Source organism: Nymphaea colorata, chromosome 1 (assembly GCF_008831285.2).
Source record: "Nymphaea colorata isolate Beijing-Zhang1983 chromosome 1, ASM883128v2, whole genome shotgun sequence".
NCBI classification, from domain to species: Eukaryota; Viridiplantae; Streptophyta; class Magnoliopsida; order Nymphaeales; family Nymphaeaceae; genus Nymphaea; species Nymphaea colorata.
This window is the reverse complement of record NC_045138.2, coordinates 41,915,766-41,939,046: the sequence shown is the minus strand read 5'-3', so window position 1 is coordinate 41,939,046 and position 23,281 is coordinate 41,915,766. Positions and strand designations below refer to the sequence as shown.

The window sequence follows — 23,281 nt, the reverse complement described above, 5'->3', positions numbered from 1 at the left end:
TGGTTTAGAGAAATACGACATCCGAAAGCACCGTAAGAAACTAAAAGCGGATCCATATGGACAAAGAAGGATATGATTCTAAAAAAAGGACGACACACTTGTCCTGTAAAAGACCAAGCACGATTGCTCGACACGTGTATTCTTTCTATTGGTTCGAACACGCGTCGGTCATGTGCTCCCGTCAAAGTCTCACTGCCCTTGCGACCCTATGTATGTTGCTGGCACCGCCTGGCGGGGCGTGCTCTCTCTCTCGCGGCAGCCATGGCTATGTTTTGGTCTACGTCAGTCATCTTCTCCTTCTTCTTGCTTATTTTTTTATCGTCCTCCTCTCGCTTGGTTGCCGCACTCTACGGTCCTTCCTCTGATGTTGTCCTGTTGAGCCCATCCAATTTTAAGTCTAAGGTAATTAGCTAAACCCACTGCGATCATTCTCCCTATTTTTCCTTCTGTTTTATTGAGGGGTCTGCTGTCTTGATATGATAATGCAGATTTCACTTCCGTGATCAAAGTTTTTTTTACATACCAACAGGAAATCATACTGCTTCCTCTGAAAGGAAATGATATTTCTTTGTTTGTATCTAGATTTTCCTATTGCTTTCCTTGGTCTTTGATTTCGAGTTGGGGTTTAGTGGAATTCAGTTTTGGTTATCAACCACTCTTGTATTGCGGTTTCATGGATGTCATGGATCTTTCCCCATTGCGCTGAAGAATAGTTCTTCTTCATTTTTTTTTGTATTTGGTTTTTTATCGTAGAAAAGATCAGAGAAGGAAAAGAAAAGGTCAAATTATCTACATAAGTCCAACTTTTTGTTCTGATAATGACGCACTTATTGGATGATGTATACTGGCATATGAGTTGTTGGGTTCTATTTGATATGACGTCGGCTGCATTTGGGGATTTCTTTTTGAGCCTGGCGCTGCTAGGATAGTAAAAACTGGCTATGCCAGTGAAAGGTTTATTCCTTCTCTTCATTGCAAAAACCTTCTTCTCCTTGGAAAAGCAAAAACTTATTATGTGAACGAACAGAGATGTAACTCCTGATCTGGAATTCTTGCTCGACAATTTGGATAAATAAACCATTGTTGCTTTAGAAAGCTAGGGCCATTTTTTATTAGCAGCTTTTGGAAACATTTAGGATAGCACATATGCACTTTCTCTTTGCTTAAGAACAGCGGAACGTAAAGAGGATCAATGTTAAGAGCAATGGAATTAGTAGATACGTTAATTGGATACTGGCAGAGTCAGCAAAATCTCCAACATTCTGAAAACAACTTATACAGTATCATCGCCATACAGAAGCCAGCTAATGAAATATCACAAGAACTGAAAAATATCAGAACATATCCTATTCGAATACTGGGAAAATGGATTTGTTTCTAGGTACATGGTCTTTCCATTCTATTATACTTGGAAAACTTTTTCGTTTGCTATTTATTTTCAGAGAAGTACTAAGGAACTCATCATTTGGTGACTTTTTTTTTAATTCTTTATAATTGCTTTAAATCTAAGTTTTGTTGAGGGTACATTTTGAAAAGAACCTTTGGCGAAAAGCATGGAAAAAAACTGCTGAAAGTCATACTGATAACCATGAGTGCTGGCATTGGACACACTGCAGATCTGTTTGGTAGGAAGTTATAGTTCTTAAAAGTATGAACTATGAAACACAGATGGTGCATATACACAATTTTTTGTGGTTGTTGGGCCCAAGACAAAGGACCACAAAAATAATTTCAAAGTAGGTCTTGCACAAAAATTTTGAATCATCGAATAGTAAACCTCAATTGAAATTTAAATCGCATCCCGCTGGTACCAAAAGTTGAAAAAGAGCACCTCAGTGGAGATAAACTAGCATTCAAAATGTGGAAATAGTTTCCCACAGGTATAAGCAATAGCGATAAATATTATTCTTGTGTTTTTATTGGTCTTAGGTATTAATCAGAAAGTTTGTTTCCTCAGGAAAACTGGTGAAAGTCTCAGATATTCAATTTGGAAAATACATAAAAATTAATAGAGAAAATAATGCAATTTGTGAGTTTTCTACTGATTCTGTTACAAAAACATCAATGCAAATTCAAAATAATTATTCAATATTAAAAGAAACCCAAGAAACTTCAAAATAGTTTTTTGTGAAGAAACTTCCAATGATGTCAAGGTAATATCATGATATTTCCAATTTGTTGAATTTCAGAATATCAAAATAAATTCCTGATTTTTCCGTTTCACTTGTTTGAAGTGTGTTTATTGTATTTTGAAATTGCTGATCTTTGTGACGAAAATCCTGTTAAATTTTCTTGACATGGAAAGTTGTTGGCATGTTAAAATGGGTTTTCCCTGAATGTTCTCAGGTATATGAGCTCTAAAAACTAATATTTTTAACTATATAAACAAAGTGACAAAAAAATGCAAGTTAAAATGGAAATGTCTTTGCTAGGATGGAAGCGCAAATTCAAAAAATTAGGGCCTTTAGTTTATCTCTTTTTTAAACACCTCCTATCTGACATTAATAAAAATGTGGATAGTTTGTTGTTCATATTATCTAAATATGAAAAAGACAAGGCCCTGCAATATCTAGGCCAAGAAACTCTCTCTAACCTTCTAGACAACCAGACTTAACCATTATAGTAAATAACAACATGGAGAAAGTGACGTGTCATGTTTTTTACATGAACCCAGTCATATTAAACCTCAAATAATAAAAAGGTTGCTATAGTATCTTCAACTCAACAAGACAGGGTGGTTCAATTAGAGTAACGTTCTCAGCACAATTGACAAAATAACTACAGCTTCTTCTTGAAGGATCAATTGAGGAACATCTATCTTAGGAGTGGTTATTTCAACCACTTCTAAAAGAAAAAATTTATATTCCAAATGTTAGATTTAGACTTTAATAAAGTTAAATTTAAATTTACCTTTTTTCTTTCAAATCTGAGTCATCGCATGGTTGTGATGTTGTGTTTTTATTGAACAAATGTTAGTTGCTGTGTTGCCACTCCAAAAAGTGATTGAGAAAAGCTGTAGGAAAATATACCTTTAATATATGGATATTTTTGTATACTAAGTCTTTCGTTTTTAATGTTGTCCAAACAAAAAATATTGATGTTTGACATCATAGACTAAGATATCCAGATTTTAAAAATTATCTGTTTTACATGCTTATTAGAATCTTTATTTGGACAATTTTTTATGTCGTTAATGCATTCTTGGAAAAATAAAAGCATTATCTTTCGCACAAAGAACTTTGTTTTTTAAGATGTTATTTCAGTTGGTTCATTCAAATGTTAGGGATGCAACTCCAGTTGCTTCTAAATGAGTTTTTACATCATGCTATTTCTGTTGATGAATACTAGATATTGTTGGATTTACATTCTCAAGTTTAATTCTGAGGTTTTTGCATCCTTAAACAACTTTTGAAATAAGAGTCTCTAATATCAGGATTTTGAAACCAATTCAGAAGGAGAATACTTATTTCATGAACTAAGTCACATAGAATGCTAGAGAATCATACATCAAAAATATTACTTTAGAACTCCTCAGGAAAATGGACTATCGAAAGAAAGCTTAGGCATACCCTTGAAGCTGCTAAGACTTAATTTACTTCAAAGAATGTCAAAAAAACTTTGTTCTGGGGCTATTTTAGTGTTGGTTTATCTTGCAAATAAAATGCTTTCAAAATCCTTATCAAATGAGTCTTTTTTGAAAAATTTTTCAGTTTGAGCCACACTGCCAAAATTTTTGATCGTAGATGCTATTTTAAATCAGTAAATGACAAAGGAGATATACTATGTCACATTGGTACGGGTGCGGGTGCAGGTACGGGTATGGGTATAGACCATTTTCAAAAAACTTGGGTGCGGGGTATATATATATATGTGTGTGTGTGTGTGTGTGTATACACACACACACACACACACACACACACACACACACACACACACACACATATATATATACACACACACATACACACACACATATATATATATACACACACACACACACACACACACACACACACACACACACACATATATATATATATATATATATATATATATATAAACAAGAAGAAATACTTAGAAAATATATATCAAAATAAAAACAAGAAATGCAAAGGAAATGATGGACATTTTGAAAAAAGTTGTACAAGTTAATATGTCCATATCATTGAATATAAGCATTCATAAGGAGGTGATGCTTCTCCTTTTACTATGGAAAATGTCTCATAAGTCATAACAATTTTCATTGGCTTAGGCATATATTAATGGAATGAGTTTGGAAGAACCTTTTTAGAAGGGCCTCCTGGCACTTCCCACCATTCCTTGGTTTACATAAGCCTTAAAAATGGTTTCACTGCTTGTCAGTTTATGTCATTGCCCTTCTTTTTCAATGATTACATGTTGGCTACAAAGCCATGTTAAAACTGCAATAAATGACAACAGTCTAGGCTTGTATGATATTATGCATCACTTTTGATATGATTCAATTGTTTGATTAGGGTCATTAGACTATTATTTGCTTACTTTGATTAGGTAATTTTTTAAAAATATCCATCTTTCCATCTATTGCTCTGGCACCACCATAAAGTGTCCTAGTGTGTTTTGACATCATTTATTTTGCAATGTGGAATGCACATATTGAGTGAACTGAGTGTGTGTCATTGTCCATGTTAGCAGTACCTTAGTATCCATGTTTATGTGTCTGGATTTGGCAACTTGCATATGCAATAGGAGACGATGATATATTTAATTATTTAAAAAAATTGCTCTTTTCTGCATAGCAAATTGGTATGTAGTCCAGGTGCTGCCTTTACTTATTTTGCTATCATCTTTGGAGATGCTCTTCCAAATACAAAGTGAAATTTTCATCTATCTAAATTCGTCTTATTTTTTTCTTTTATCTAATCTGAAATTTACTTAAAACAGTTATTCATTGGTCACTGTTAAAGTTAGTGTTTAGTCACGGTTCTAAATACTACATGTGCTTTATCTTCTTATTTGTTATGAATCTCCCTGCACATGAGAAATCAGTGGAAGCATAGGCATTGGCTTACAGGTTTGCTGTCTTGTTTCTTTTCTGCTTGTAGCTAGTCAAAATGTCATTAGCCTTAAAGTGCATAACGTCTAACTAACTGTGCACTAGATAAAAGATAACATGCACATAAGTGTGTATCGGTAAGAGGATTTGGATTTTATTCTTATTCAACATACTGCAAACATAGCAGCAAATTTTGACAAATTTTGACATTGTTGGAAGTACATTTGTTTGGAAAGAAACGAAGCAACAATAAATGCTGAAAAGTAATATAAAACACAAGCTTAGCCATATTGTGTTTTCATTCTACATCAGACCTAATAATAGTTGATTCATCATAGTTATTTGTTACAAGGAGCAGTTCTTGTGAAATCAAGTGCTTATCTGCTATTCTGCAATAGGGTGGCATTTGTAAAATATTGTGAATTGTCCAAATTAAATGATTATACAAAACACTTATCTTGCTACTGTTCCCTACATAAAAAAATCTTGGCATGTGATTGCAGGTATTGAACTCAAATGGAGTTGTTCTGGTTGAGTTCTTTGCTCCATGGTGTGGTCATTGTCAAGCACTGACTCCTACATGGGAGAAAGCGGCAAAAGTTTTAAAAGGTGTAGCAACAGTGGCAGCTCTTGATGCGGATGCACACAAGTCTCTTGCCCAGGTCAAACATCTTGGTCCTTTTCCCACTTATTTGCTGAGGAGTGAACGTGGTCAACTGTCAAGTTTGTCAAATTTTCTTTTTTTTTTGTAAAATTAAATATTTACCTTTTATTTTTTGCTTCAAGCATCCTAGCCACAGGTCTAAGATATATATATAGGGCCCTTGGAAGTTGAAACATGTCAAATGGTACAACTTTCAAGTGTGTCAGCTTCTCCTTTTTTTAGTTAATCAAACTAAAAAGGAAAAGCCTTCCCATTTTGCCTTATGCATTGGCCACAGATCTTAGAACATCCAAGGGTTTAGACTTAGTTGACACAGTTTACATCTTCCAGGGGCCCAGCAATATCAAAGCATTGTTTAACCCATCAATAACCCCTCATAATAAGTTATGCATGTGTTTATGTAAAATGATTAGGACAGCCTTCCTTGGTGGGTGTAATGCCTTTAGGATTCTTTAGTCTTGCTGGGTAGACTTGCTTTGCTAGTTATGTGTCTTCAGATCTAAATCTTGTATTAGTATAAACTGTCAATAAAACTTGAGTAATCTAATGATTATTTGTCTGCAGTTTGTAGTGATTCTATGTTTTACCTTTTTAAATCAGCTGCAGCATTTGTTCCTTTGCCCAATTTGCCCTTTTCTTTTGGTTCATTTTTCAAAGCTTTTTTCTTCTTTTCCTATAGCTAGAGGCCTTTTGCAGTTAGACTTTTATTGCAGTCAACCAAATTCAGTAAATTTTTTATTTTGTTTATTGTACTTGCTGCTGTATCTACAGTTCTTTGACTGTTTGCTTTGTGAATTTGAGTGATAAGTTAGTGCACATTGCACATATTATGTAATACATGGCAGGTTGTTGGCTTTTCAAATTGGAGTGTTGCAACTCATAGCTTTAAATATATAAATCTGTAAATATAAGTCTTTATATACATATAGTAACAAATATATTTCTCAACATGGTTTCATTTGAAGATTTTTCTTTTTCCGGATTTTGTTTTTTCTTAGAAAAAACTCTAGTAGGGCCAGGTCAGCCCGAGGCTCGGCAAAGTCAGGCAAGCCTTTAGTCCTTGCTGTCAGCCTGGGCCTGGCACTCATCTGTCCAACCATTAACTTTACGACACGAGGACCAACTAGGTATTCCAGTGATTGTAAAAAAAACGTATTGGTTGTTCTTTAAGAACATGTGAAGGATCATGAATATATTTTCTCAACATCGATACATGAAACACATTATGGATTCTACCGAGTTCGGGAGGCAACTGTAAGCTACATCTCCAATTCTCTCTACAATTTTTGTTGAACAGAAAAAAACACAAATATAATGTGGAAAACCCTCAACATGTGGAAAAAACCATGATGATAGGAGATGATTCCGATGCCCACTAGCTGCTAGTCATTCTCTCTCTTAATTCTCATTCACTTCTAAATTAGGGTTACATAGTGTTACAGCCGGCAGCCTTAGAGAGAGAAAACGTAACTCCATTCACTAACCCTAATTTCCATAATAAAGAGATTAAGGTTGAAGAGAGATTTACAAAGACATCAACAGAAAATAGAGGAATGTTTAAAGAGACCTTCTAACTATTAAATATTGCAAAGAACCACCTAGAAACATAAACTCTTCTAATTCAACACTCCCCCTCAAGCTGGAGCATACATATTAATCATGCTCAGCTTGTCACAACATCTAGAATAGTCACCAATAGGAAGAGCTTTAGTGAAGACATCTGCAGCTTGATCTTCTGATGATACATGAATGGTGGTTATGGTTCCTCCTTGAACGAGATCCCGAATGTAATGGCAGTCCACTTCTGGATTTAGCCCAAGTCATTTGAGCGGCAGTTTGAGCCATAGCTCTGTATTCAGATTTTGCACTAGATCTTGACACCACACCTTGCTTTTTGCTTTTACAGGATATAAGGTTGCCTCCCACAAATACACAGAATCTTGTGGTAGATTTCCTGTCTTCAACTGAGCCAACATAGTCTGCATCACTATAGGCTTCCACTTCCAGGGTCTTGCCTTTTGTGAACAAAAGTCCATTGCCAGGAGATGATTTCAGATATTTGACCACCATTAAAGCAGCATCCCAATGAATTTTCCTAGGTCTTTCCATAAATTGACTTAGTTTCCCCACTACAAAATTAATGTCTGGTCTGGTCACAGTAACATAGAGGAGCTTTTCAATAAGAGACCTGTATGATCGAGAATCGACTAATTCTGATTGGTCATCATAAAGATGTATGCGTGGATTCATAGGTAGATTGGCCGGTTTAGCTCCTAGCATCCCGGTGTCTTGCAATAAATCCAGAACATACTTTCGTTGAGAGAGAACTACACCTTCCCTGTTGCCAGCCACCTCTATTCCCAAGAAATATCGTAGTTGACCAAGATCTTTCGTCACAAAGTATTTTTGAAGGAACAACTTTGTATCAGAAATTTCTTGATCGGAGTCACCTGTCAGGATAATATCATCAACATAAACCACTAGAACGTTCATACCCCTGGAATTCTTCTTGATAAACAGAGAATGATCAAGAGGGGATCTCGCAAAGCCACAGTTTGAGACTACCTCAGAGAACTTGTGAAACCAAGCACGAGGACTCTGATTGAGTCCATAAATAGCTTTCTTCAGTTTGCACACTTTTCCACACTCTCTCTGTCGTTCAAACCCTGGTGGTTGTTGCATATAGACAGTCTCATCGAGATCACCGTACAAAAAAGCATTTTTGACATCAAGCTGATACATGTGCCAGTCATGGTGTACAACCACAGAGATGATAAGACGAATGGTCCCCAACCGAGCAACAAGAGAGAAAGTCTCGAAGAAATCAATCTCGTAAGTCTGCGTGTAGTCCTTAGCAACCAACCGAGCTTTGTATCTTTCCATAGAACCATCAGAATTATATTTCACTGTGAATACCCACTTGGAGCCAACAATGTCACAACTAAGAGGAGGATCAACAAGTTCCCAAGTGTCTCGCTGAACTAATGCATCCATCTCTTCTTGCATAGCTTGTCTCCATTGGGTATCTAATAAAGCCTGTTGGTGACAAGTAGGAACTGTATGGGCCGCCAGAGCTTGAATAAACTGTTGCATACTTTTACCAACACCGTCAGTAGAAACAAAATGAGATATAGGATGCAAAGTACATTGTCGCTTGTCTTTACGAAGAGCAATAGGTAAGTCCTGACAGAGATCAGATGGACTAGGTATACTCACTTCAGATGTACTTACCTCCTGAGAAGCGGTTGGGGAAGGATCATGAGAAGGGTCCTGTCGACGTATGTAGACCAGCAGAGGATCACGAAACTTGGACACTACAACGGGAGAATCCCCAGAAGGAGAATCGTAAGGGAATGACTCCAAAGGAATAGGAGGAATAAGTAGTAGGTAAGATGACAATGGCATCTCAGTAGAGGTAGGTGGGGAACTATAATAAGGCTGAGACTCAAAGAATGTCACATCCGCACTGATATACTCCTTTTGAGTCAAGGGGTCAAAGCATTTGTAATCTTTATGATTTCTGGAGTAGCCAATAAAGATACACTTAATGGCTTGTGCACCCAATTTATCACGTGTGGGTCCAAGTATGTGAATGAAGCATGTGCAACCAAATACTTTGGGAGCTACTGGAAACAAGGATCGTTGTGGGTACACAAGTTTAATGGGAACCTTGTTGTCAATGGAGGATGAGGGTAAACGGTTGGTCAAGTAACAGGCAGTGACGATGGCATCTCCCAAAAAATATGCAGGTAGATTAGTATGAAGCATTAAGGAGCGTGCCACATTTAAAAGTTGGCGATGTTTTCGCTCAGCTACTTCATTTTGTTGGGAGGTATGGGGACAAGCAAACTGAGGAGAAATGCCATTATCAGAGTAAAATTTCATTAAGGTAGATGCCTTGAACTCGAGCATTATCAGTGCGAACACTTTTAACAAGAATACCAAATTGGGTCTTTATTTCAATAATAAAGTTCTTGAGAGTACATATGACCTCAGACCTTTCTTTCAAAAGAAAACCCAAGTGACTCGAGAATAATCATCAACAATGAAGAGGAAATAACGAAATCTAGACCTACTAGCAACTCTGCTAGGACCCCACACATCAACATGAAGAAGATCAAATAGTCCACAACTGGACGGACTAAGACTCGATGAATAACTGCTACGGGTGTGCTTGCCAAATTGATAGGCCTCACACTGGAACGACTCTGGAACTGATAGATGAGGAAGTAGGTGACGGAGCTTGAAGACAGATGGATGATCAAGTCTGAGATGCCACTGGAAGGAGGAGGACAATGAAGAAGTCGAGACGGCTGCAATACCCACAGAATCAGACAAGAAGTAGATGCCCCCTTTCTCATACCCTCCACCAATCGTCTTCCCAGTTTGCAAGTCCTGAAATGAACATACACCAGAGTCAAATGTAACACGACAATGTAAATCATTAATCAATTGTTCAACTGATAAAAGATTAGTGAGAAACTTAAGAGCATATAACACATTAGGAATTGTCATAGACTGAGAAATCTTAATATCTCCATAACCCATAATAGGAGACCATCTACCATCTGCAAGTCTCACATGACGTGTCTGAGGTAATGAGTGTAACACGATAAACATAGAAGGCCTACTACAAAAGTGTCTTGATGCTCCTGAATCAATAATCCAAGTAGTACATGTATCATGTGGAGCAGTATCAACGGACATAGCACTGTCTATCATAACTGTAGAGGCCGACGGTTGAGTAGATCTGTGTGCTAAGAACTCATACTTTGACTTGTTGATATTCACAGTCACAGTCTCAGGATTGAAAGAAGGTAAAGACCCCTCTATTACTGATGAAACTGCCTGGATAGATCCAATAGGAGACTGTAATGAATTCTTGCCCTGCTTAGATGCAACACCTTTTCCTAGGGGTATAGCGGAAGGACGACCAAGCTTATCCCAACATTTGTCTTCCAACTTAGGAGCATCTAACTTTACAGTAGAGCCATAAGAAAAGAGATTGCCTGTGTTCTTATGCTCATATTGTGTTTCTGTCTTGCCTTCAGCGGCCATAGTGCACGACTTGACAATGTGATCTTAATTTGGTTGCACTATGATACAATCAAGAGTATAGCGTGCAACAATCAACTTGAGAAAACTTAGGCAGCAAATATATATATATATATATATATATATATATATATATATATTTTCTTGCACCAAAAGCAGTCCTTAAATAGAATTTCTGTGAACTTGGTGCTCAGTAAATCAGTCCACCAATCACAACAATCAATAAATGAACAGGAATATATGAACTTGCTGTTCAAAACAGTCCACCAGGCTTCTACGTATCCACATATGCATATAAAAAAAAACTTTGTTGTTCAAATCAGTCCACCAGATTATAAAACAGACATTCAATTGAATGTCTGATAAAAAATATACCCAATGTGCAGCTACTCCACTTGCAGCCACTTTTCCACAGTCGTCAAAAATATGATAAGAATATGGTCCACGTGCATTTAATCTTCCACGAGCCCAGATCAAAATTGAATCCACATGTAGCTACGTTTCCCATGAGCCTAGATCTGAATAATAATGGAGTCCATGTGCTGTTATTCATCCACGAAGCTAAATCTGACTTACAACTTTCCACTGCAACTCCCACGCAGTTGCTTACGCTCCACTGCATCCACGTTGGGGATACCTTTCACATGTGATTAGGTACCCCTTTCACGCTGCTTCACTATCTTTCGATCAACAAAGAGAAGAGAGAAAGGAAGGATAGAGGAAGAGAAGAAGTGGGAAGAGATGGGAGAGGAAGAGGAGAAGGGGTCGCCGGAAAATCACGACAGCCGCCGGCGGAGAAGGGTGGAGATCGCCGGCTTTGATACCATGTTACAGCCGGCAGCCTTAGAGAGAGAAAACGTAACTCCATTCACTAACCCTAATCTCCATAATAAAGAGATTAGGGTTGAAGAGAGATTTACAAATACATCAACAGAAAATAGAGGAATGTTTAAAGAGACCTTCTAACTATTAAATATTGCAAAGAACCACCTAGAAACATAAACTCTTCTAATTCAACACATAGTTTACTTAAATAAGACTCAACATGGATTGTGGGTCGGATTGGGTCCAGACCCGAACCCATTCATACAAAAACACGTCAACACTCCCCAAGTTGAGCATACAAGTCAAACATGCCCAACTTGAGTACATTTCTCTCTGTAGAAACACGAGCACAGAGAAAGAGAATACGAGGAACACGATGTAACGTGAAAAAACCCTCAACAAGAGGAAAAAAACCACGGATGAGGAGGAGCTGGTTGCCCACTAGCCGCCAGACTCTCTCTCTTAAGATTTTATTAACCATAAGGATTAGGGTTACACGACTTAAGTAATGCCTAACAAGGGCTACAAGATGGATCGGGTATGGATCCGGACCCGGTCCCGAGACCCGTCTAACATACTTCAACACTCCCCCTCAAGTTGGGCATACATATCAAACATGCCCAACTTGGATACATTTCTCTCGAATGAAGTTGAAGATAGAGCTTTCGTCAAAACATCAACTGTTTGGTCTTCAGATCTCATGTAAGGAAGTACAAGTTCTTTAACATCAATTCTCTCTCGAATGAAATGTCGGTCAATCTCAACATGCTTTGTTCTGTCATGAAGCACAGGGTTGTTGGCCAAGTTGATTGCAGACTTGTTATCGCAATACATCTTTATTGGTTCTTCAACCTTTATACCAATATCCGTCAACAATACTTTTAGCCACAAAAGCTCTGAAACTCCCATAGCCACTGCTCTGTATTATGCTTCAGCACTGGAACGAGAACACACATCTTGCCTTTTACTTCTCCACACTATGAGATTCCCTCCCAAATAGATACAATAGCCAGAGGTGGACCTCCTAGTGTCAATACAGCCTACCCAGTCTGCATCTGAATAACCTTCAATCCCAAGAGTATCTTGCTTGACATACAAAAGACCTTTGCCAGGATTTCTCTTCAAGTAGCACAAGATCCTGTCAACAGCCTTCAAGTGGGCATCCATGGGAGCATGCATGAACTGACTCATCACATTCACAGCAAAGGTAATATCAGGTCTACTGAGAGTAAGATAAATCAACTTCCCTACAAGACATTGATATCTTCTTTTGGCCTCTTCATAGAGAGGCTCCCCATCTCTAAGACTTAGCTTATGGCCAGCATCTAGAGGAGTAGAAGCTGGTCTACACCCTAATTTCCCGGTCTTCTTTAACAAATCTAGGGTGTACTTTCGTTGATTTAGCACGAGGCTAGTCCCAGACCTAGCAATTTCAATGCCAAGGAAATATTTCAACTTACCAAGGTCCTTGAGATCAAACTCGATCGCCAACAGTTTCTTTAACTTAATTATTTCATCTTCATCATCACCTGTGACAATCATATCATCAACATATACCAACAAAATAGTAACCTTTTGTTCATTTCTCTTCACAAAGAGTGTATGATCTCCATTCCCTTGATGGTATCCACATTGTCTCATGACAAGTCTAAGTCGTTCAAACTATGCTCGAGGAGATTGCTTGAGCCCATGTAAAGCTTTCCTTAACTTGCAACATTTTCCATATCCAGGAGGCATACACATATATACTTCCTCTTCAAGGTCTCCATTGAGAAATGCGTTCTTGACATCAAGTTGGTACATCTTCCACTCCTTCATCACAGCTAAGGAGATAATGACTCTGAGAGTCTTCATCTTCGCAACAGGAGCAAAGGTCTCCAAATAATCAATCCCATATTTCTGACTAAACCCCTTGGCCACAAGACGAGCTTTGTATCTTTCAACACTTCCATCTGGTTTGTACTTGATGGTGTAGACCCACTTAGATCCAACCAAGTGAGCCGCCTCAGGAATCTTTATAACTTCCCATGTCATGTTTCTTCTCAGGGCTTCCATCTCTTCTTGCATTGCATAAGTCCACTTAGGATCACTTTGAGCCTCAGCAACATTCCTGGGAATCATAGCCAACGAAAGAGAAGATACAAAACATTTGTAGTCCTTGCTCAGTCTAGACTTTGAAACAAAATTACCAATAGGATGTTGAGTACATGACCTGACACCCTTTCGCAGGGCGATGGGAAGCTTTTCACTTGCAATAACAGTCTGAATCTCTTCTTCAACAGGTTGCTTCTGAGCACGACTTGGGTCATCCAGGGAAGGACTAACTGGATTGGGAGCAGAATTCTCACCACCTGTCATCTCCTCAGTACAGACTCTTCGTCTAGAGTAAACTTGCCCAAACAGACGATTGCATTCCTCTCCTGCCCCAGTAGAACACTCTCCATTTTTCTCTTGTTCAAGCACCTCAATAGAAGGACCAATGGATTCACGCCTATAGTCTAAAAAATCTGTAAACAGAATTTCTTGACTCGAAGAATACTCTTCCTTTGACATAGAATTCTCCCCCTGAAGAGGATTCTCACCAAAATAGGAAGCATGTTCAAGGAAAGTGACATCTTTGGTAACATAGGCACGACCAGTGGAAGGGTCCCGACACTTATACCCTTTTTGAGTGGGAGAATAACCTAGAAATACGCCCTTAATAGACCTTGGATCAAGCTTTTTAATGTGAGGACTATGATTGTGAATAAAGCAAACACAGCCAAAGACTCTTGGTGGAAGAGAGAAAGGTTCACGACTCCCCGGTAACATAGAGTCAGGCGTCTGCCCATTCAACACACGACTAGGCAAACAGTTTATAAGATACGCACTGGTCAATACAGCATCCCCCCAATACCTTTTTGGAACATGACGTTGAAAAAGAAGAGCTCGAGTCATATTCAATAACTGATGATTATTTCATTCAACAACTCCATTTTGAGGAAGAGTATAACTACAGGAAGTCTCATGAACAATTCCCTTTTTTTAAAAGAAGCTATCAACAGACTGACACATATACTCACGAGCATTGTCAGATCGAAAGGTCTTAACATATGCTCCATATTGAGTTTCCACATAAGCAATGAAAGTCTCTATGGCAGTAGGAACTTCACTACGGTCTTTCAACAAGTAGACAATAGTGTTACGAGAACAATCATCTATAAAGGTGATAAAATACTGAAAACCATGATAAGAAGGAATCCCTGAAGGCCCCCACACATCAGAATGAATCATGGCAAATACCTCATTAGACCGATGGCTAGACAAAGGATATGAAGCCCTAACATGTTTGGCCAGGTGACAGACATCACATAACACCATAGTCATATCTAACTTGGAACATAAATCAGGAAACAACTGTCTAAGAATTCCAAAAGGCAGGTGTCCAAGGCGCTCATGCCACCGTAGAAGCAATTGAAGGGACTCCTCTCTGTTCTTCGTTGCTTGACTGACTGCCGTCATGAGAGCCTGAGCAGTACGCGTAGGTAAGCGATATAGCCCGTCAGAAGTCAGACCAATCCCAATCCTCTTCCCTATCACCAAGTCCTGCATAACACAGCGATCAGCAGAAAAAATAAGTTCGCAATTCAACTCTTTCATAATCTTGCTAACCGACAAGAGGTTCAAGGGAAGATGGGGAACATGTAGAGCATTGTGGACAAAAAACTTGTTCAAAAGTGGGAGACTCCCTTTCCCAGCCACAGAGATAGAGGAACCATCAGCAAGAGAAACACGTTCCTTTCCTGACGAAAGCTTATACCCATGAAAGACTTTAGGATCGCCGGTCATGTGGTGAGTAGCGCCACTGTCGATGATCCACTCTCCCATAGGGGAATCCGCCATCACGTCGATCGAACACCCAAATTTTTACTACAGTGACAAAGGGCAGCTGCGGCAATGGGGAGCACGCAACAACTGGCGTGAGCGGAGGTGCTGGAACTCTGCAGCAGATCCCGCAGGAAAACAATGATGCAGGGAGTAGAGGCAGCGCTAGACGGAAAGGCAACACCAGGTCGCAGGTCGGGCGGCGGAAGACGTTGCTGGTCAGGTGGAGCAGGGAGCAGGTCGGGCGCCGATATCGACGGCGCAAAGGACGACGGCAGGGAGCAGGGCGCGATGTCAGGGAGCAGGTTGACGGCGCGGTAGCAAGGGCGGTGACGCCGGTGGCGGTGTCAGCTGCGTCGTCGGACGACGCAGCAGAAAGGTAACGGACACGGCGGCGACGGTGACAGCAGCGGCGGCGGGTGAAGAAAACTCCACGATCAACAAAAAAATCCCAATCTCGTGGGCTCTGATACCATGTAGAAACACGAGCACAGAGAAAGAGAATACGAGGAACACGATGTAACATGGAAAAACCCTCAACAAGAGGAAAAAAACCACGGATGAGGAAGAGCTGGTTGCCCACTAGCCGCCAGACTCTCTCTCTCTTAAGATTTCATTAACCATAAGGATTAGGGTTACACGACTTAAGTAATGCCCAACAAGGGCTACAAGATGGATCGAGTATGGATCCGGACCCGGTCCCGAGACCCGTCTAACACACTTCAACACTCTCAAATGAAGTAGATAGCGAGGCCTTGGTTAGTACATCAGCTATTTGATCTTCAGACTTCATGTAGGACAGAACAAGCTCTTTAGCACCAATTCTCTCCTGAATGAAAGAACAATCAATCTCCACATGCTTCGTTCTATCATGTAACATTGGATTATTGGCCAAGTTGATAGCAGACTTGTTATCACAATACATCTTCATTGAACCCTCAGTTTTGAGTCCGATGTCAGTCAATAGCACTTTCAGCCACAATAACTCATGGCCACAACTCTATATTCAGCCTCGGCATTGGAGCGAGAGCAAATGTCTTATCTCTTACTCCCTATGTCACGAAGGTGTGGGGTGCAGGTGCCGGCACGACACATCTCAAAAAATTTAGGTGCGGCGGTGCGACGAGAGTATTTATTATTATTATTATTAATTTATAACGAAAGGAAATAAGAGAATAAATATTCACTTCATCAATATAAAACAAAAGAAATAAGAAACAGTAGAGAGGATGCTCCACAATTTTTCTCAATGTAGCATAATTGAAACCAGTACTCTGGCTTAAAGAATTAAACAAAAGCTAACGAACAATACTCTGGCAAGAAAAAAACAACTGGCGGTTTCATTAACACATTTTAAGAGCTCACAAACAGTACTCTGGCTTAAAGAATTAAACAGAAGCTAGATGTTCACATAAGCCAAGTATATATACATAGCTATGTTGCCTGCTGCAGAGAGAGACGAGATAGAACAAAGAGAAATCAAAATCGAAGCGCAATATCAGAATCAAATAATAAAAAGAAAAAAATGGAGAGACACGATCGATCAGCAGACGAAGACACACTGCTGCAAAGAGTAAGAGAGAGAGTTTACCAGACGAAGAGACACGATCAATAAGAAGATGGAGAAAAAGCAGCAGATGGAGAGACAAGTATGTTTGTCTAAATCGGAGAGAGTAGCAGACAACAGATGGAGATGATGCCATCGGTGGAGGTAGAAATCTATGGGAGCAGCGGAGGCCGGTCACCGAATGAAGAGGAAGCTGCCGGTGGAAGAGACAATCGCAGCGGAGAGAGAGAGAGAGCCGCGGCAAGGGGCGAACAAAGTCTTGTGCCCTATCGATTTGCTTAAAAATAAAAAACAAAAAAAAACCCAAAAATTGGATCGAAATAGACTTGGTGCCGTTTGACCGCACCCGACTTGCGTTTGATGTGACTCGGGTGCGCGTCCAGAAATGACTATTTAGTCGGGTGCGGTTGACTGCAGCCGACTCACCTTTGACTTGTGCTGGTGCAAATCTAGGTCGCACCTGCGTCGCGTCGACGCGGGTGCGAGTGCAAAAAAAACGCAACCTGGTGACTTAGCTTACTCTTCCACACCATGAGATTTTCCCCCAAGTAAATACAGTAACTTGAGGTGGATCTCTTGGTATCTTGCCAAGACTCCTCTTTAAGTAACATAAGATCATGTTAATTGTCTTTAAGTGAACATCCATGGATGCATGTATAAACTGACTCATCACATTCACAATAAAGGTAATATTAGGTCTAATAAGAGTAAGATCAATCAACTTCCCAACAAGACGTTGATATCTTCCCTTTGCTTCTTCACAGAGGGGTTCCCCATCTCCGAGGCTAAGTTTGTTTCCAACGTCTATAAGTTTGTTTCTAGCTTTGATACCATGTTGAACAAAAAAAACACACGAACACAAATATAACGTGGAAAACCCCCAACACGAGGAACCACGATGATAGGAGATGATTCCCGCACCCATTAGCTGCCGGTCACCATCTCTCTTAATTCTTATTCACTTCTAAATTTGGGTTACACAGTTTACTTAAATAGGACTCAACATGGACTTTGGGTCGGATCGGGTCCAGACGCGGACCCATTCATGCCAAAACACGTCAACAATTTCATATGGTGAGGATTAAGTTTAGCACCCCATGGCGACATGTTAGGCGGAATAAATTTCTTTTCCACCAACTCTTGCAACTAAACTTTCAACTCTTTTAACATAGTTGAAGTCATTCTGTAAGGAGCGATAGCAATAGGTTGAGCTCCCAGGGTAAGTTCAATAGCAAATTTGACATCGCGAACAGGTGGTAATCCAGGTAATTCTTTTGGAAGATATTCCCATTAATTCAGCCTATGTTGGTGAAATCTGAAAGTGAAACTCTCAACAGTCGCCGAGAGTTTGTAGAGATATCAAAAAGGAAATCTGTACCTGCTGGTGATTGATGATGATTGATAGGGGGAGCTGGCCACCAACATCTCGTGGAGGAAGATGATCCATAGAAGGAGAGAGAGAGAGAGAGAGAGAGAGAGAGAGAGAGAACCAAATACAGAAGAGTGGAGATAGGGTGTTCTGATTGAATCTTTTCTCAAAATATCACTGGTAGTTGTGCATGTGTATGTGTCTGTGTATGTATGTAACTATGTAGTAGGGATGTATAAAAGTGGATGCCATCCCATATTGAAACTCTAAAGGATGCCACATATTGGCCGTTATATGTTAGCTATCACTAAAATAAGATTTTCTTATTCCTTTACTTTAACTTTTCTTAAATAAATTTTATCAAATTTTCAAAAGTTGGGCTGTAGCACTTGATATGAGTTGATATACTATTTATTGCGTCCATATGGCCACATGGTGCCCCATTACATTGCAGTTTGATGGCAAAATGATGCATATCAGCTGATGCAGGCCAATACGCATGTGTAAGTGTAGTATGTCTATATGTATATTGGTATACGTGTCTATATGTATATTAATATATATGTATTGATATATGTGTATGTATTCATTTGATTTCCATCTTATGGATGATCAACCACAATTACACCTACATCAGCTATATTGAAGGATCTTGATTTCTCCTCCTTTTCTCTTTGCTGTACGATGGGGTACTTAATGTCGATTTATGATCCTTTCTGATCTGATTATGCTGATTTTCCTTTTTTGTAGTTTAATGTTGAATTGCTAGTAATTTTCTGGATGTTGGTTTTACAGACGATTTAGTGGTAGTTTCATTCGCTCATTTCTCATTCATATAACATAACATTAGTCCAATATTTTTTTGTTTATGATTCCTTCTTTTGGCTAATCATTGTATATTCTTGTAGGAGTATGGAATTAAAGGTTTTCCAACAATCAAGGTGTTTTCTCCTGGCAAACCACCGCTTGATTATCAAGGTGCAAGAGATGTAAAGCCTATCACAGAATTTGCTCTCCAACAGGTTTGTACAATATAGTACTTCAAGACTTCAAGTTACTTGAAAGTCAGTTCTATTTTCTCTTAAATTATTTGATTTTAAGGTCAAAGAATAAGTTCTGATCTTTATCCAATTTCGGTTCGGCATAAATAATGTTCAGTCACTGTCAGAAATTGACGGACATTGTTGAAATTGCGGTTCTTAAAATTTACAATCGTAACTTCTCAAGTATTTCCAAGATTTTATATTTTTAAGGCTTTTACTTTATTAATTCTTCAAAAGTTTTGAAAGAAATCATTTCTGTTTATCCTTAAGTAAATTCTAATTGTGAATGTATTTTATAAAACTCTGTACTCTTTAGGACATGAAGTTGACTTTTACAGAAACAATTATGTCTTGAGCCATCATTGGTGTAACTTGGGTGCTTCTTTGGTCGTGTCCAAGCTAGATACTTCATATCTAAAATACCCAAAATGTGAAACTCCTTCTCTAAGGAGTTTGATATGTGTGATGAACTAGAGATTTTGTTTCCAATACATTGGCACTTTTATCCAAGATATCTAGAAGTGCCCAAGATATTGGCAACTCTATTCAGTTGCCAACAACCCAAATTTTGAGAGATGTGCTTTGACTTTGACATTATGCACTTTTTGTAAGATTTTGAGATATTACGCCAAACCACTGGATTGAATCCTTTGTAGATGCGAGAAGAGAAGAAGAGGAGGTGACTGCACGTGCAATAGAGAGAGAGAAGAAAGGAGGACAGCAACCGTGGCCCTTCCTCCTTGTCATTAATATAACCTAATGTATGTTACAAGGAAATACAGAAAACAACAAGTATTTACAAGTATGCCACCGCCCATTATGTTTGGGTATATGGGCAAGATGGATCGGGTCTGTAAACCCAATCCAATTTGTACAATCTTAACAGCCCCCCTCAAGTTGTGTATGAGGTTTGATCATGCACAACTTGTTCTTCAATTTCCAGAAATGTATTGATTTATAAATGAAAATGGTCAAGGCAATAAAGAGATACACATGAATGATAACAAGCCAGCGTAATAAAGAAAATGATACACAACTAGAACTGGCAATTGCTGGTGCTCCATTTGTTGACTTGTTTTCTCATCTTTGTAACCAAGCGAAATCATCAATAGGTCCAACAACTTCTATCACATCTCCAACTATGAAACCATGAAAATCACCTTCTCAATTTGCAGCAATAATATGACACTATGAATTGTGCTATTTTTGAACAAAAGCAATATGACATAGACAGGTACTGACACTTGGTGAGGGCTCTTCTGTTTCTTTGTTTATTGCTATAACACGACTTCTGCAATACTGTTTTTTGGGGGTTTCTTATCATTCTGCGGTGCCCTGTGAGCCCATTGGTAAAAAGATCAACCACTTGTTGAGACGTGGCTATATAAGTAGGAACAATCTCGGTTTCCTCGACCTTTTGACGAATGAAGTGTTGATCAATCTCTATATGCTTAGTGCGATTATGTAGAACATGATTGAAAGCAATCTTGGTCGCACTTTGGTTGTCACAGAATAAAGATGATTGAGCAATGGGAAGGGAGAGTTTCCCATGCAGATGACATAATCATGAGGCTTCAGCTGTGCCTGCCATTGCCCTATATTCTGCCTCAGTGCTGGATCTGACAACTGCACGTTGTTTCCTGCTACTCCAACAAATAAGATTGGAATCAAGGAAGAGACAATAACCTGAAACTGATCGTCTATTGTCTGGGTCACCTGCCCAATCTGCATCAGTGTAGGTGGAAATGTTATGTCCATTCAAAATAGTTGACTGTCTTGTGTAAACGAGTCCATCCCCAAGAGTAGCCTTAAGGTAACGCAAAATGTGTTTGGTAGCATTCATATGCCCTTCTGTGGCTGCATGCATAAACTGAGATACTTGATTCACTGCATATACTATGTCTGGTTGTGTAAAGGTGAGATGTTGTAGCATGCCAACTATACTCCGATAGAAACTAGGATTTGAGTATACATCACTCCCATCAAAGACATTCAATTTTGTGTTGAGAACACTAGGAGTATTTATGGGCTTGCAATTTGTCATACCTGCTCTATCCAGAATATCAAGAGTATATTTATGCTGCGTAAGAGTTAATGTGTCACCTTTTCTGTCAAGCTCAACACCTAAGAAATACCGTAGTTCGTCGAGATCCTTCATCTTAAATTCTTGTTTCAATACCTCCTTCACATGAGATATATGACATGAAGAATTTCCAGTAAGAACTATGTCATCTACATATATGAGTAGCCAAGTGGTAACTTCACCCGCATGATATATGAATAAGGAATGATCAAGTGAACTTCGGAGAAAATCAGCTTGCTGTATATGAAGAGAAAATCTATCGAATCATGAGCGAGATGCTTGCTTAAGCCCATACAATGATTTTTGTAATTTGCACACCCACTGAGTTGGATCATTGGTAGCATAACCTGGGGGTTGTTCTATATATACCTCTTCCTTTAGAAAGCCATGAAGGAAAGCATTTTCAACATCCAACTGATATAAAGTTCATCCATGTGAGACTGCAAGAGAGATGATAACACGGATCGTTCCCATCTTGATGACTGGACTGAAAGTCTTATCATAATTTTCCCCATACTGCTGAGTGAAGCATGGAGCCACAAGTCGAGCTTTATATCTATCAATGCTGCCATCGGGTTTGTACTTGAGTTTGTAAACCCATTTTGAGCATCTTACCATCTGGACGAGCCCACTACATTCTTACCATCTGGACGAGGAACAATCTCCCAAGTTTGACATTCATTCAAGGCAGCCATTTCTTCGTTCATGGCCTCCACCCAATATTAGCTTTTGCATGCATGTTCATAGCATTTTGGCTCTTCCTTTTTGCTCAATTTTGTCATAAAAAGCTGAAAATCCAAAGAGAAATTATCATAACTTACCCATCTATCAATAGGGTGCCGCACACGTTTCGAGCTACGTGAACAAGCAGTGACAGTTTCTGGAGCAGTTGTTGGAACTGATCGTCGAGTATACATTACTCCTGAGAACCGAGTAGGTGAAGACATGTTGTTGGTCTGAGTAGATGAAACTGTGCTGTCCAACTGAGTATCTGTGGCTGTCTCGAACTCATCAATAATTCTGTCACTTTGTGCATGGAATGTATCAGCGCCTTGGCCTAATATTTCAGCATTCAGCTATGAATCATATACATCATCTCTTACATTAAGTGTTGCATGTGGCTCATTTAAATCATTCAACCTAAGTTCATCAAAAACAACATGTCGTGAAATATACACGCGCCCAGTCTTTGGATTGTAACATCTATAGCCCTTATAATTTTCTGCATAACCCACAAATCTGCACATAACAGCTCGATCTTGAAACTTATTTCTCAAGAAAACATCAACATGTACGTAACAAACACACCCAAAAACACGTAATTCATTATAATTTGGCTGTTCTTGGTGTAAAATAAGGAAATGAGATTTTTCTTCAAGTAGAGACAATGGCAGTCGATTAATGACATGAACAACAGTATGAAAAGCTTCAGTCCACAAATTCATGGGCAGATCTGTGTCATGCATCATACTTAGTGCACTTTCAACTATATGTCTATGTTTTCTTTCAGTAATGTCATTCTGTTGTGGTGTGTGTGGACATGAAATCTGTCTAGTGATCCCATGATTTAGTAAATACTCAGTAAAATGATTTGAAATGAACTCACCACCACCATCACATTGGAAATGCATGATATTACTAGAGTATTTGTTTTGGACCAAGGCATGGAATTGAGTGAACAAGCGGAAAACCTCTGATTTTCTTTTCATGAAATGAATCCAAGTGTAACGGGAATAAGAATCAATAAAAACAACATAATATTTACTCCCGGAAGAA

The 23,281-nt window shown here is 38.9% G+C and overlaps 1 protein-coding gene across 1 annotated transcript in view; it reads left to right on the top strand.

The window, feature by feature from the left end:
* Window positions 1-214: 214 nt before the first annotated feature.
* LOC116245795 (protein disulfide isomerase-like 2-3) overlaps window positions 215-23,281 on the top strand; it is a 37,436-nt gene continuing 14,369 nt past the window's right edge. Inside the window, exons 1-3 of the mRNA XM_031617350.2 lie at window positions 215-402; window positions 5,539-5,697; window positions 19,288-19,401. Coding sequence (XP_031473210.1) covers window positions 262-402; window positions 5,539-5,697; window positions 19,288-19,401 — 414 coding nt within the window. The 5' untranslated portion in view covers window positions 215-261. The remainder of the gene's footprint in view (window positions 403-5,538; window positions 5,698-19,287; window positions 19,402-23,281) is intronic.